Source organism: Scyliorhinus canicula, chromosome 14 (assembly GCF_902713615.1).
Source record: "Scyliorhinus canicula chromosome 14, sScyCan1.1, whole genome shotgun sequence".
NCBI classification, from domain to species: domain Eukaryota; kingdom Metazoa; phylum Chordata; class Chondrichthyes; order Carcharhiniformes; family Scyliorhinidae; genus Scyliorhinus; species Scyliorhinus canicula.
The window spans coordinates 122345191-122357665 of record NC_052159.1 but is presented as its reverse complement, the minus strand read 5'-3'; the positions used below and the strand labels follow the sequence as shown (position 1 = coordinate 122357665).

Sequence of the window (12475 nt, the reverse complement as noted above, 5' to 3'; positions counted from 1 at the left end):
TTTGGATTCATAGTAATCCTGAGCAATGAAAACAAACATTCACATAAATCCGCATCCTATTGCATTTCTAATAGGATTTTAATTAATTAACATAATAACATTTTCCATGAAATTTATTACTCTTAAATATCTAAATAGAAGGAGTGTTATTTGAAGGCATTGGGGAAACTGTTGAAACACAGTTTGCTATTTAACCATATATCTTATAATTTCATCCAAAATAAATGCAGTTTATTTATTAATCTTATTCCCCTCAACATAAAAGTAGAATTTTGGGAAATAAATGCGATATTATTTAAAGGAAGAGTACAAACGAACTATTTATTGGGGAGTATTATTGCAAGATTCTTTATCGCACGTTATTATTTACTTTCCTTATGAGATCTAATAACCTCTACTGTACTAAAGAACCGTAAAATGAAGTACTGTGGCTCTTCTATTTGAACAACTTTGGTAACTTTTATTATTGCTACTAAGGCACCGAATACTTCAAAACATATAAAGCTCTTCCAATTGAAGACTAAACAAACCAGCCTAACTGGTGTTTATCAAAATTATAAAATAGTAATAATCATAAAAAAAACCTGCATTGATACTAAATTCAAGTTGAAATTTTCAAGGAATAACTGGCAGTAGAAGGACAAAAGCTATCATATGACTCAATCAACAAAAGTTTGAAGGCTTATTACTCCAGCCACGTTTTGGATAAGGTTGCTCCATTGCGGCAACATCTAGATGATCTTCAAGGTGAGAAACCTCACAAAAACATCCCCCCTTTGCATTTGATTTATTTCACTTGTAGCCAAGTCATGACATATTTCTGAAAATTATATAGAAACATTTTCTCTAACTACTGAATTTATTAATGTCCAACTAAATCGTCATCTGAAATGAAACCTGAAAAACGTAGATATCTGACACAATCAAATTGCCAATTAAACAAAACTAGTTTATTGCTTCCGACGATTAAATGTAAGAAAAACCATCAATAAAGAACAGAATATAAATTTTACACTATCTGGGATCTTTAATTTTCATGAGTGGATTGCTGAAAAGAAGCATCCACTATGGTAAAAGTAACAAGTGAAGCACTTGTACAATATCCATGGTCTGCATGAACTGAATTAATAGACCAGGTACAAGGAATAAACCAGACATGAGTTCACTGTTTGGCCTTAGTCTCAATATTGCAAACATTTATGCAGGGAGCTTGGGTTGGGGAAGGGGGGTAGTTTGTTAGTAGGCTCAAACTACAGCAAAAGTTCCCTGATAATTCCACACAAACTTGACTTGGATCACCTAGTCCACCACGACAGGAAGTAATCATGGAGTTATTGCACTTCAATTATTAAATAGAAATTTCTCTCCCTCGCAAATTTTCACAGTTCACCGGTTTAAAAAAACATCTGGTGTATCTGATAATATCATTTTGGAGACAAGAGTCCATTTTAGGCAACAGAATAAGTACATCTTTGTTTGATTTCAAGTTTAAATTCATATTTAATACTGCCAAGTTCTATAGACTGCAATAAAATCAGGTCCAATAATGGAAAGATGGATTTTTTTTAGCAAATCTTAATCCACACTACAAATTGGGTTTCTTTAGGTCAAACAATCCTTCCAGTGAAATATTATGCTGTAAGCTGTTTTTGTTATTGTTGTTACAGGTGTTCCATTGCACTGTTTCTTGTATTCATAGCGATGTTTCAAAGACAATATTGTTAGGGGATACAATTGCCGAACCATTGGTGAGTATTTGTTCCGTCTGTGCTCCTTCTGCAGATTTCTTTTTCAGGTGTACCTGTGTAAAGGAAGAAACAGAAATGGGTGATTGAACATATTCTAGCAGCTTCTCATGAACAATTTAATTCAAGTATAATTTTAAAAAGTGTTTCAAATATCATTAATTCCTAGTTGTTTCAACCCTTGATATGTGGAACTGATACACAAAACCCTCTAACTGGAACTCATTTTCTTGCTTCATTGTGTTCACCGCAGGATGGGATATTTGCCTGATGTTGCAACAAAGTATTAGCCCCAAACATTTCTCAGCTCACTTGCAGGTTAATTACCATTTACAGAACCTCAACAATATGCCTTAATTTGATTTAATTTAGATTTATTGTCAATGTACCGATATACAGTGAAAAGTATTGTTCTGCATACAGCCCAGGCAGATCGCTCCTTACATGAAAAACATAAGACATACAATAAATACACAATGTAAATACATAGACATTAGGTGAAGCATACAGAATGTAGTGTTGCTCAGTAGAGAATATTCGTGGAGCGATCAGTTCAGTCCATAAGAGGATCATTCAGGAGTCTGGTAACAGCTGTTTTTGAATCTGTCAGTGTGTGTTCTCAGACTTTTGTATCGCCTGCCCAATAAAAGGGGTTGGAAGAAAGAATAACCTGGGTGGAGGGGTCTTTGATTACGCTGCCCACTTTCCCAAGGTAGTGGGAGGTGTAAACAGAGTCTGATGGGAGGTGGGTTCGCGTGATGGACTGGGCTGTGTTCACAACTCTCTGTAGTTCCTTACAGTCTTGGGCTGAGCAGCTCCAGGGCCCAGGTTCGATTCCCTGCTGTGTCACTGTCTGTGCGGAGTCTGCACGTTCTCCCCGTGGGTTTCCTCCAGGTACTCCGGTTTCCTCCCACAGTCCAAAGATGTGCCGGTTAGGTGGATTGGCCATGATAAATTGCCCTTAGTGCCCAAAAAGGTTGGGTGGGGTTGCTGGGTTACGGGGATAGAGTGGAGGCATGGGCTTAAGTAGGGTGCTCTTTCCAAGGGCCGGTGCAGACTTCATGAGCTGAATGGCCTCCTTCTGCACTGTAAATTCTATGATTCTACTCGGCTTTGCTTTGTCCAACCTCAATAGTGACAATTCTATTTCCTAAAACTACCAGGCTTCTGGGCCCCCTCTGATTGAACAGCTAATTTGTAATAAATTCTGAGCATTCATAAGAGAGGGCATTTATTTTTTTATCCATTTGGCCAAAGTTGACTCCAGGTTGTGTATTGAATGGATACTATTCAACGGCTAGCTTGAAGAACTTTGGTCAGTTTGAGGAAGTTTGGTTTAGAGCTAGTGAGTTGCACACCAAGTTGCAAATACTGTGATGCATTGAGGTATGTTACCTGGACACTTTGTTCCAGAAGTCAGTTCACTTTCAGGTTAGGGTGGTCTGATTTGGTGCATGGTCAAGGTGTGACAACAAGTGAGGCAGGTATGGTGATTGAGAAGATTTAAGTGGATGAGCCTCAGGCCTTGCAATTGTTCACCAAGATCGAGGTTCTTGCAGTGTTTATGGATGAAAGCAAGGTGGATGAGCAAACTGCTCATGGCATCATGGCACAGGAGGCCACTCAAGCAGGGGGTAGTAAATGAGAATGTGGTGGTAGTAGGGGACAGTACAGAGTATAGACACAGTTCTTTGCAGCTGAGTGCAGGTGCCCAGGAGGCTGCGTTGTCTACTCAGTGCCAGGGTTTGGGACATGTTCTCTGGGCTTGAGAGGAATTTGCAGTGGGAGGGGGAGGATTCAGTTGTGGTCTCCATTGGTACCATTACATCGGTGGGACTAGGAAACAGGCTATGCTTAGGAAATATGAGCAACTACTGTCTAAATTAAGGAACAGAATTACAAAGGTAATGTATGGCATGGCAGCACAGTGATTAGCATTGCTGTCTCACAACACCAGGAACCCAGGTTTGATTCTGACCTTGGGTGACTGTCTGCTTGGAGTTTACACTTTCTCTCCGTGTCTGGGTGGGTTTCCTCCACAGTCCAAAGACGGCAGGTTATGTGGATTGGCCATTAGTATCCAAAGGTTAGGTGGGGTTACGGGGATAGGGCGTGGGAGCGTCTAGGTAGGTGCACCTTCAGAGGGTTGATGCAGATTCAATGGGCTGAATAGCCTCCTTCCGCACTGTAGGGATTCTATGATTCTGGATTATTATCTCAGTCACCAGCAAACTGGCATAAAGTAAATAAGATTAGAGAATTAAATGCCAAGCTCAAAGATTTGTGTGGGAGAATTGGTTTTGATTCATGGGGCAGAGCCACAAATACTAGGGAAAGTAGGAGCTGTGCTATTGGGATAGTCTTCATCTGAACCATGCTGGGATCTGTGTTCTGGCGAGTTGTTTAACTAGGGTGGTAGAGGGCAAGGCAAGAAAGCAAGGTAGCAATAAGTATAATGATAATCAGAGGATGGCAGGCAAGGACAGAATATTCAAAGTTAAGAGTGCACGAGCAGGCAAGGTCTATGGCGAAGACATGAGAAGTCTTTGGCAGGTAGGATCAAGGATAACCCTAAAGCTTTCTATAGGAATGCCAGGAATAAAAGAATGACTAAGGTAAGAGTAGGGCCAGTCAAAGACAGTAGTGGGAAGTTGTGCGTAGAGTCCGAGGAGATAGGAGAGGTGCTAAATGAGTATTTTTTGTCAGTATTCACACAGGAAAAAGACAAAGTTGTCGAGGAGAATACTGAGATACAGGCTACTAGACTAGATTGGCTTGAGGTTCAGAAGGAGGAGGTGTTAGCAATTCTGGAAAGTGTGAAAATAGATAAGTCCCCTGGGCCGGATGGGATTTATCCTAGGATTCTCTGGGAAGCTAGGGAGGAGATTGCTCAGCCTTTGGCTTTGATCTTTAAGTCATCTTTGTCTACAGGAATAGTGCCAGAGGACTGGAGGGTAGCAAATGTTGTCCCCTTGTACAAGAAGGGGAGTAGAGATAACCCCAGTAACTATAGACCAGTGAGCCTTACTTCTGTTGTGGGAAAAGTCTTGGAAAGGCTTATAAGAGATAGGATGTATAATCATCTGGAAAGGAATAATTTGATTAGAGATAGTCAACATGGTTTTGTGAAGGGTAGGTCGTGCCTCATAAACCTCATTGAGTTCTTCGAGAAGATGACCAAACAGGTGGATGAGGGTAAAGCAGTTGATGTGGTGTATATGGATTTCAGTAAAGCGTTTGATAAGGTTCCCCACGGTAGGCTATTGCAGAAAATACAGAGGCATGGGATTCAGGGTGATTTAGCAGTTTGGATCAGAAATTGGCTAGCCGATAGAAGACAAAGAGTGGTGGTTGATGGGAAATGCTCTGACTGGTGTCCAGTTACGAGTGGTGTGCCACAAGGATCTGTTTTGGGGCCGTTGCTGTTTGTCATTTTTATAAATGACCTGGAGGAGGATGTTGAAGGATGGATGAGTAAATTTGCAGATGACACTAAAGTCGGTGGAGTTGTGGACAGTGCAGAAGGATGTTACAAGTTACAGAGGGACATAGATACGCTGCAGAGCTGGGCTGACAGGTGGCAAATGGAGTTTAATGCAGAAAAGTGTGAGGTGATTCATTTTGGAAGGAATAACAGGAAGACAGAGTACTGGGCTAATGGTAAGATTCTTGGTAGTGTGGACGAGCAGAGAGATCTCGGTGTCCATGTCCATAGATCCCTGAAAGTTGCCACCCAGGTTGAGAGGGTTGTTAAGAAGGCGTACGGTGTGTTAGCTTTTATTGTTAGAGGAATTGAGTTTTGGAGCCATGAGGTCATGTTGCAGTTGTACAAAACTCTGGTGCGGCCGCATTTGGAGTATTGTGTGCAGTTCTGGTCGCCACATTATAGGAAGGATGTGGAAGCATTGGAAAGGGTACAGAGGAGATTTACAAGAATGTTGCCTGGTATGGAGGGAAGATCATATGAGGAAAGGCTGAAGGACCTGAGGCTGTTTCCGTTAGAGAGAAGAAGGTTAAGGGGGGACTTAATTGAGGCACACAAGATGATCAGAGGATTAGATAGGGTGGACATCGAGAGCCTTTTTCCTCGGATGGTGATGTCCAGCATGAGGGGACATAGCTTTAAATTGAGGGGAGATGGATATAGGACAGATGTCAGAGGTAGGTTCTTTACTCAGAGAGTAGTAAGGGTGTGGAATGCCCTGCCTGCAACAGTAGTGGACTCGCCAACCCTAAACGCATTCAAAGGGTCATTGGATAGGCATATGGACGATAAGGGAATAGTGTAGAGGGACTTTAGAAGGGTTTCACAGGACGGTGCAACATCGTGGGCCGAAGGGCTTGTACTGCGCTGTAATGTTCTATGTTCTAAGATCAGATTGTGAAAAAATAGTAAAAGATAGAACTAAATGTTCTGCATCCAAATGTGTGTTCCGTTCATAATAAGACAGATGAATTATCAGCTCAAACAAATATGTATGACCTGATAGCCAACACAGACATCTGTGTACAAGGTGACCAAAACTGTGACCTGAACATTCAAGCGTACTTGACTTTCCGGAAGAACAGGAAGCTAGGAAAGGGTGGTGTGGTATCTCTGTTAATTCAGGATTGATTAGTATAATAATGAGAGATGACCGTAGTTCTAAAGATCAAGATGTAGATTCAAAAATAGCAAAGATAAGAATTCACTTGTGGAAGTAGTTTATAGGTCCCCTAACAGTAGCTGGAATGGAGGACTGGGTTTACAAGAAGAAATAATGGGGGCTTGTGAGAAAGGTACAACGATAATCATAGGTGATTTTAATCTAAATATAGATTGGTGAATGTGGTTGGAAGCATAGATGGAAGCTGAGTTCATATTTTGTTCTTGGGACATTTGTTTCGAGCAGCACATTCTAGAGCCGACCAGAGACCTGGTAATGTGCAATGAGAGGATGAATTAGTGACCTTATGGTAAAGGAGCCGTTAGGTAGCAGTACTCATAACACAATGGAGTTTTCAGTTTGAGGGAGAGAAGAGCGAGTCTAAGACTAGTATTTTAAACTTAATTAAAGGCAATTAGAAGGGCACGAAGACAGAGATGGCTAAAGTGAACTGAGAAATTTTGAGGGGTAGAGGTGCAGTGGCAGACATTCAAGGAGATATTTCATAACGCTTAGCAAAGATACATTTACTCTATGAAAAGGATGCATCATTTGTGGCTCACTAAGGAAGTTAAACTTAGGGCACGGTTCTCCTGCACCTGAGCGAGAACACAACACGGCCGGAGAATCACGGGAGAGCCCTCCAGTGGGCCTCCAAACAGCCTCTTCGCCTTGCGGGATTTACTCAAGTCCCGCGAGATGTGAGAGTCGGAACTCCGCCGAAAAGGTGTGGGTCCAAATGATGCTTGCGGAACCAACTTACGATCTACCTGCCCTATATCCATCGGCCTCCCTAGGGAGGCTGCAGCTAGGTGCTGTTCAGCACCGGTCCACACAAATGCTGACTAGGCGGAACAGCACTCAAGGGGTCTCCCGGGCCATCAGAGACCCCTGGGTGGTCAGGATAAGTGCAGGGTGGCTCCCTGGCTCTCCCCTGGAACGCGGGCACCTTGACACTGTCCAACTGCCAACGTGACTAGGTGGCACTGCCAAGTCAGCAGGAGCACTGCCTGGGTGCCAGTGCAAGGGTGCCCGAGTGCCAAGGTAGCACTGCCAAGGGTTATGGGCCGGTAGGGCCATGCGCATGAAATGAGGGTGGAAGGAGGGTTCGAACGGTGGGGGTATACAGGGCAGGTAAGTAGGGGCCTCCGGGAGGTTGGGGGGTGATGGGTGGGTGCCTTGGAAGGGAGGGGGTTCTGGAAGGGGGCTTGGGGGTTAGTGCCCATGTGTGTGAGGGTGACATTTCCCATGGGTGGGGGACTTAAGAGATCGGCTACCATTTCAAAATGGCGGCCCAATCTTGGAGTTCAGCTCCCCAGTGCTCAAGAAATTCTCAGTGTGGGCTAAGCCGGTGAGAAACTCCCCAGGGCCCCAAAAAGTGACTAAGTGTCACTGAATAACGATGGGGAACTCGCTGAAAAACACGCCCCAAATTTAATTTAAAAATTTTTCCCGGAGAATCTCGCCTTTAGTATCAAATTGAAAGTAAACGTGCACAATTCTGTGAAGATTAATGACAGAAGATTAGAAGATTGAACAGAATACAAAATCCAGCAAAGAATGACTATAAAAATAATAAGGAGGGAGAAATTAGAGTATGAATACAATCTAGCTCGGAATATAAGAACGAATAGTAAAAGTTTCTACGGCTGTTTAAAAAAGGAATGAGTAACTATTGGTCATCTTGAGAGCAAGTCTATGGAATTAATAATGGGAAATAAGGAAATGGCGGATGAATAAACAGGTCTTCTGTGCCTGTCTCCACTGTAACGACACAAATATCATCTCAGAAATAACTGTAAATCGAGAGCTGAAAGGGAGGGAGAGTCTTAAAACATGACAGGTCGTGCCTGACAAACCTCATTACATTTTTTGAAGAGATGTCTAAGGTAGTGGACGGGGGAAAGTCATTGGATGTTGTTTATGTGGACTTCCAGAAGGCATTTCATAAGGTCCCACATAAGAGACTGTGAACTAAGGTAGAAGCCTATGGAATTGAGGGCAAATTACTGACATTGCTGGGAAATTGGTTGAGTGGCAGATGACAGAAAGTAGGGATAATGAGCAGGTACTCACATTGGCAGGATGTGCCTAGTGGTGTCCCACAGGGATCTGTGTTGGGGCCTCAATCATTCACATTATTCATTAATGACTTGGATAATGACATAGAAAGTCATATATCAAAATTTGCTGATGGTGTTGGATGGCATTGTGGACAAGGTAGATAGCAGCATAAAATTACTAAGGGATATTGATGTGCTAAGTGAACAAGCAAAACTGTGGCAGATGGTTTTAAATGTAAGCGAGTGTGAGGTTATCCATTTTGGACCCAAAAAGGATAGATCAGGGTATTTTCTAGATCGCATGAAGCTAAATTCAGTGAATGTCCAAAGAGACCTGGGGACTCAGGTGTATAGATCGTTAAAATGCCATGAACAAGCACAGAACGCAATGAAGAAGGTTAACGGAATGCTGGACTTTATAATGTGGAGATGCCGGCGTTGGACTGGGGTGAGCACAGTAAGAAGTCTTACAACACCAGGTTAAAGTCCAACAGGTTTGTCCAACAAGTTCCTCAGGAAGGAGCAGTGCTCCGAAAGCTCGTGTTTGAAACAAACCTGTTGGACTTTAACCTGGTGTTGTAAGACTTCTTACTGAACTTTATAAGACTGGAGTATAAGGTCACAGAAGTTATACTGCAGCTTTACAAAACCATGGTTAGTCCTCACTTGGAGTACTGAGAGCGCCACACCTCAGGGAGGATATTTTGGCCTTGGAGGGAGTGCAATGCAGGTTTACAAGAATGATACCTGGACTTCAGGGGTTAAAATATGAGGAGAAATTATACAAATTAGGCAACTTTTCTCTAGAATTTAGAAAGTTAAGGGGTGATCTGATCAAAGTGTTCAAAATATTACCAGAAAAAGACAGGGCAGATAAAGATAAACTGTTCCCACTGGTTGGAGATTCTAGAACTAGGGAGCATCGTCTAAAAATTAGGGCCAGACCTGTCAGAAGAGACGTTAGGAATCACTTCTACAATAAAGAGGTTGGTAGCGACCTAGGAGAACCTGAAAGGGCAGGTCGATGGCCAAGAGAACTGATTCAGGCGACAGAATATTCAAATAGTGGACCTGTCAGAGGGAATTGAGGGCAGAGACCCAACTGACCTGGTTGGAAGGGACAGCTTCCCCAAGCGGTCTGATATCGACAGAGCCCACAGAGCCTCCGACAAAAGCCCAAGTGGGGAGCAGCCGAAGGCGATAATAGCCAAGCTGCACAGATACCAGGATCGGGAGAGGATCCTGCGTGGGCACGGCAGACAAAGGCAAGCAGTTGGGAAGGACACAAGATATGGGTATATGTACCAGGTCATTGGGGCAGACCTGGCAAAGCGCAGGGCCGAATTCAATCATGTAAAGTCAAACCCTATACAAAAACAATGTTAAATTTGGGATGCTATTCCCAACCAGGCTTTGGGTGACGTACCAGAGTAAGGAGTACGATCTAACTACCCCGGCAGAGGCGGACAAGTTCAGGTGAGGGAAGAGAGGGGGGAACACAGCGATAAGGAAGGGAAGGGCTCTAGACTGGCTTCAGCAGGTCAAGTTCGGAAAGATGGAACAAAACTGGCACCATAAGCAGCCACTTTGGAGGGTCCCGAAACATAGGGAAATCCTGGGGTGCAGGGGGTCACCCACATTGCATATACACAGATCACGGCCATGTTGGGTGTCCCCTAGACAAAGGGAAACCCCGGAGCTCAGAGGGCGGGCCTCATGGTCAGAACGGTTACCGCGGCCATTTCCCTAACAAAGGGAATCCCCAGAATGCAGGGGCGCGTCCACTAGGTAAGTATGGTTGATCCCGCAAGGGGGGGGGGGGGAACAGAAAACCCCCACTATGCTAGTCACCTGGAATGTTCGGGGACTTAACGGCCCAGTGAAAAGATCCAGAATCTTTCATGCCTGATAAGCATGAAAACTGACATAGTCTTCCTCCAAGAGAGGCGTCCGAGAGAGAAGGACCAACTGCGGGTAAAGAAGAGCTGGGACGGAAAGACTTACTATTCATACCAAGGAACAAGAGCCAGGAGTAGCAATTTTAATAAGCCAGAGGACTGTGATTACTGCGACAAAGATGGTTACGGACCGAGGGGACTGTACGTCATCGTCAGTGGTGTTGTGGACAGGGCACTGGCAGTCCTGGTGAATGTGTATGCACCCAACTGGGATGATATGGAATTTATAAAGAAGGCCATGGCGGAAATCCCCAATGTAGACACTCTCCGACCGATCATGGGGTGTGTGTTTAACTGTGTACAGCTCCCGCTGACGGGCAGATCAAACCCCAGAATGGGGAAAAAGACAAGCTTGGCTGGGAATTGGGAACATTTATGGAACAGATGGGGGCAGTGGACCCATGGTGGTTCATGCACCCAGGTGAGAAGGAATTCTTGTTCTTTCACAAGTACACAAGGTCTATACCCGCATCGACTATTTTGTAGTGGGGAAATCGGTGCTTCCAGAGATAGTCCAGAGCGGAATATTCCACGATAGTCATCTCCAACCATGCTCCATATTACTTGGATATGAAGTTGGAGACGGGCATGCCCAATGCCCCATATGGAGGTTGAACACGGACCTCATGGCTGATGAGATCTTCTGCAAGAAAACATCACAGTGTCATGGGAGCATCTCTTTAGAAATGTTTTCGTCTTCTCACATGACTTCAGTGATGTCATTGTGTGGGTGGAGCTGGGCTGTGGCTTTGGGAGTTGGTTTTATTTTCGCTTTGAATTTGAACTGGATTTGTTCTGCACAGGTTGAAAGAAGGTTTTTCCTCTATCTGCATTTTAAATTCTGTTTCAAAACTGCTTGATAACTTGAAGAGAAATAACTGTTTTCTGGAAGAAATTCAAACCTGATGTTTTGGAAAGGAAACAGGAGCATCCATACCCGGTCTTGAGTGCTGGGCCACCCCTTTGAAAAGGGTTTTCTGGTTTATGGGATCTTGTTATTAAATTAGAACAGCTAAAGGGGGAATTTATTAAGCGTTATACATAAGAGTACCGTAGCTGTGTGGGGTATTTATGTTGGTAGTTGATAAAAATGCTTACTGTGTGTGTTTATAAAAATGTTAACTAAATTTGTAGATTAAAAGTGCTTAAGGCCTCTGTTGAATAACACCTGGAAGCACCTTATGCTCATTGTAACCAAAATAAATAAACAGGTGTAAGTCAGGTGAACTCCATGATATACTTGGGAGTTATCGAACCCTGGCCCATAACAAAAGGCCATCGGCGAGTACGTTACGAACAACCAGAATGGGGAAATCTCACCTTCCATGTTCTGGGAGGCGCTGAAGGCTGTGATTAGGGGAGATACAATTGCCTACAAGGTTCGTAGAGATAGGGATGAGAGGGCAGCTATGCCACAACTGATCAAGTTCAGCCTGGAGGCCGACAGGCGGATACTCCGAGGCACCGACCGTAGAGCTTCTGGCGGAGAGGAAAAGCTATCCACCAGGAAAGCGGTGTGCCAACTCCGCCAGGCACGGGGGACCTTTTATGAGCATAGAAAGAAGGCTGGCCAGTTGAGAAAGCAGGCAACCAAGAGGGAAAAAGCACAGGTGAAAGATAGAATAAACTTGGTTTGTTCTCACTGGAACGAAGGAGGTTGAGGAGCGACCTGATAGAGATGTACAAAATTATGAGCAGCATAGACAGAGCGGATAGTCAGAGACTTTTTCCCAGGGTAGAGGGGTCAATTACTAGGGGGCATAGGTTTAAGGTGCGAGGTGCAAGGTTTAGAGATGTACGAGATAAGTTTTTTTACACAGAGGGTAGTGGGTGCCTGGAACTCGCTGCCGGAGGAGGTGGTGGAAGCAGGGACGATAGTGACGATTAAGGGGCATCTTGACAAAGACATGAATAGGATGGGAATAGAGGGATATGGACCCCGGAAGTGTAGAAGATTTTAGTTTAGACGGGCAGCATGGTTGGCGCTAGCTTGGAGGACCAAAGGGCCTGTTCTTGTGCTGTACTTTTCTTTGTTCTTTGTGCCAGGTATGACCAGCGGAGTT

The 12475-nt window shown here is 43.9% G+C and overlaps 1 protein-coding gene across 1 annotated transcript in view; it reads right to left on the bottom strand.

Moving 5' to 3' along the window:
- Positions 1-928: 928 nt before the first annotated feature.
- abcc4 (ATP-binding cassette, sub-family C (CFTR/MRP), member 4) overlaps positions 929-12475 on the bottom strand; it is a 655673-nt gene continuing 644126 nt past the window's right edge. Inside the window, exon 31 of the mRNA XM_038817953.1 lies at positions 929-1801. Coding sequence (XP_038673881.1) covers positions 1694-1801 — 108 coding nt within the window. The 3' untranslated portion in view covers positions 929-1693. The remainder of the gene's footprint in view (positions 1802-12475) is intronic.